This window comes from Priapulus caudatus, unplaced genomic scaffold (assembly GCF_000485595.1).
Source record: "Priapulus caudatus unplaced genomic scaffold, Priapulus_caudatus-5.0.1 Scaffold52, whole genome shotgun sequence".
In the NCBI taxonomy this organism is placed as follows: domain Eukaryota; kingdom Metazoa; phylum Priapulida; class Priapulimorpha; order Priapulimorphida; family Priapulidae; genus Priapulus; species Priapulus caudatus.
The window spans coordinates 567,385-570,233 of record NW_014577113.1 but is presented as its reverse complement, the minus strand read 5'-3'; the positions used below and the strand labels follow the sequence as shown (position 1 = coordinate 570,233).

Sequence of the window (2,849 nt, the reverse complement as noted above, 5' to 3'; positions counted from 1 at the left end):
TACGTACGTACGTACGTACGTACGTACTACTCTCTCTCTCTCTCTCTCTCTCTCTCTCTCTCTCTCTCTCTCTCTCTCTCCTCTCTCTCTCTCTCTCTCTCTCTCTCTTCCTCTTCCTACCTTGTGTATTGGGAACTCCGCCTCACCCAACTGTATAACGAGATCACACATGTGACCATCCTTCCACGCCTGATGCATATAACGCAGCGTCTCCTCCGCGTGGTGGCGCGCCGATCGCGTCGGCGACATGTCTCTCGTCGTCTGCTTCTCGGTCGGCGCGCCGGTGGCGCCATTCCGCACAACGGCCACGTTCGCGGACTGGAATATCACCTGATTCTGTTTGATCTTGATCGATTCTCCACTAGGCGACAGCTTGAAACCGCGGTTATCGCCAGGTGGCGCTGGCGTGCTCGTGATCGCCGGAGAGAAAATGGCCGCGTGACTGCTGACGCGTCTATTTTGCGTCTTTGACGACGTCGTCGGCCGTCGGTCATCTGCTTTGTTGTGTTTCCTCTTTCCGTTCTGTAACGTCGCCGAACTTTTCTTTCTCACCGGTATGTTGTCGTTGTTCCCACGAGGTGCCTCTCCTGTGTCCGGCTCACCTCTGTTCATGATTACAGCAACGGGATGCGTGTCACTCTGCGACCTAGGAATAAATGAATGAATAAATAAATAAATAAACAAATAGACATATTTACTATTACAGAAATCATATTTACGCCGTGATAATCATAAAATTATGCAAGCTACTATATAACTCATTGTAATTTCTTTTTTAAGGTTTATTTTGTCCTTTATACAACTATTATTTATAAGTTGATTATTATTTCTTGATATTTATGATATCACGAAGTAATTAGAAGTCTTCTTAATCATTTCTATGCGATCTTGCGTTTACTGGAGGAACGAACCTGAATGTATCAATAACCACGTCTATCGGCAATGCATTCTCCTGATATTCCTTGCTCCCGCCGCTATATTCATCTTCCAAACCTCGAAAAAACTTCAAAAATACGGGCTTTGAGAAAGTGCGTTCCATCACGTACACGCTAAAAAATAAGTGCGGAGCTATGCACTTAACTTCTGTCTACATATTTGCGTTTGTCGTCACTTTCGTTTTCGCTAAACTGCTGTGTTTGCGATGGTATATCTGTTGTTTGGTCGGTGAGTGTAATGCGCCGTTGCTAGGCAGTCGTTGCTGTTAACATTGATTATCCAGAACAATGTCTGCAACGCAGACAAATAGATTGCTGTCTATAATAATATAAATATTATATCGGAACGAAACACATGTAAGAGCTCTAAAACCATTACCTATATTATCTGTTAATGTATTATTTTATAAGAAATTGAAATATCGACTAATGCAAAAAAATGACGCTAGTATATAGCAAAAAGCTTATCGCGTTTATAGTATTTTATTTATTCACGCGAGGGCGCCACCGATGCTCCATGCCCGGCGAAGTTGTCGTCGTTCGAATATATATTCGAAATGTTGTGTAGAAATTCAACAGCGTTTACTAGGTGTCTGCTTAGAAGTTGGACAGAGAATGAGAGAGGATTCTCTCGCTGTTGTGTTCGATGGCAGAACAAGGAAGTTGTCGAGTCTTCAGACAAAGGCCGCGAGCTTCAAAAATCACTTAAACCTAAACGACCTAAACCACCTTTTATCAAAAATCTCTTCCTAGGAAAATTTGACAAGGTGTGTGATCGTGCTACTGCTAGTGAAGTTAGATTCTTTACCATGTTCCTCACACTGTCTTTTGTGTGCAGCTTGGTTTTGAACTAGCTAATTATGTAATCTGCACTGTCAGTGTCACCATAGATATAGAAGAAGTGGATATTGAACTTAGAAGATACTTCTTCTATATGATATCACAGTCTAATAATACATAGTTCCCTGGCCTCTAAACTAAAGTATAAGACTAAGACTCTATAATTGAGGCATTCGTAACTTTACCATTTTCGTTATCAACATAAAAAACCACGAACACATTATTTTCGTGCAGGAGTTGCTGTCGTACCCCGAATTGAAAGACAATGCAGAACTGGAAGAGCTAAATGCTATGGTAGATCCAATAGAAAAGTTCTTCCAGAATCGTAAGTGGTTACGAGCATGAACGACCGATGTCCTTATCTCTCACTCACTGTAAACTTATCTAAACGTTTAGACATGACAGATAAAGCATGAATAATTTGAGATTATGAATAGTGATGCACCGTACAATCTACGTTAAATAAATGTAGTTGATAGATAATTGCGATAGAGCGTACTATCAACACTCGGCCCCAGTGTGATTCCGTCAATGAGGAATGGAATCTGTCTGGGTATTTGTAAACAATTTTTTTACATAAAATATGTGTCTGGTTATATGTTTAGCCATATATCGTGGGTAATGTTGCTACTGATTTATAATCAAGCATGCGTGCACAACATGATTTAATTGTCACCCAGCGTGTTATATGTCTGGACCAGGAATTTCGCCAGGACCACAAGATATTTCAAACAGGTTCTTAAAAATATCTAATAAGATATTGTCGCCAATATTATGTAATATATTCGACAAATGCTTTAAGAATAGTGTATTCCCAAATATCCATAAGATAGCGAAAGTCATACCCATATACAAAAACGACTCAACTAACTTGCCTACCAATTATAGACCAGTCTCACTTTTATCCCCCTTCTCAAAAATATTGGAAAAAATTCATTTATTCTAGATTATTAAAGGCATAATTCGACCATCGATTATGCAAAGTTGACGAATGCTACATTAACTGGCACCTTGTGTAGTTAATAAGTACATTACCTTATAGCCAAACGCGTATTAGTTTGTCCAATATCACTG

The 2,849-nt window shown here is 40.0% G+C and overlaps 1 protein-coding gene across 1 annotated transcript in view; it reads left to right on the top strand.

The window, feature by feature from the left end:
• The first annotated feature begins 1,455 nt into the window (after nucleotides 1–1,455).
• LOC106820908 (acyl-CoA dehydrogenase family member 9, mitochondrial-like) overlaps nucleotides 1,456–2,849 on the top strand; it is a 26,061-nt gene continuing 24,667 nt past the window's right edge. Inside the window, exons 1-2 of the mRNA XM_014825507.1 lie at nucleotides 1,456–1,702; nucleotides 2,010–2,100. Of these exons, the coding sequence (XP_014680993.1) occupies nucleotides 1,493–1,702; nucleotides 2,010–2,100 (301 nt within the window). The 5' untranslated portion in view covers nucleotides 1,456–1,492. The remainder of the gene's footprint in view (nucleotides 1,703–2,009; nucleotides 2,101–2,849) is intronic.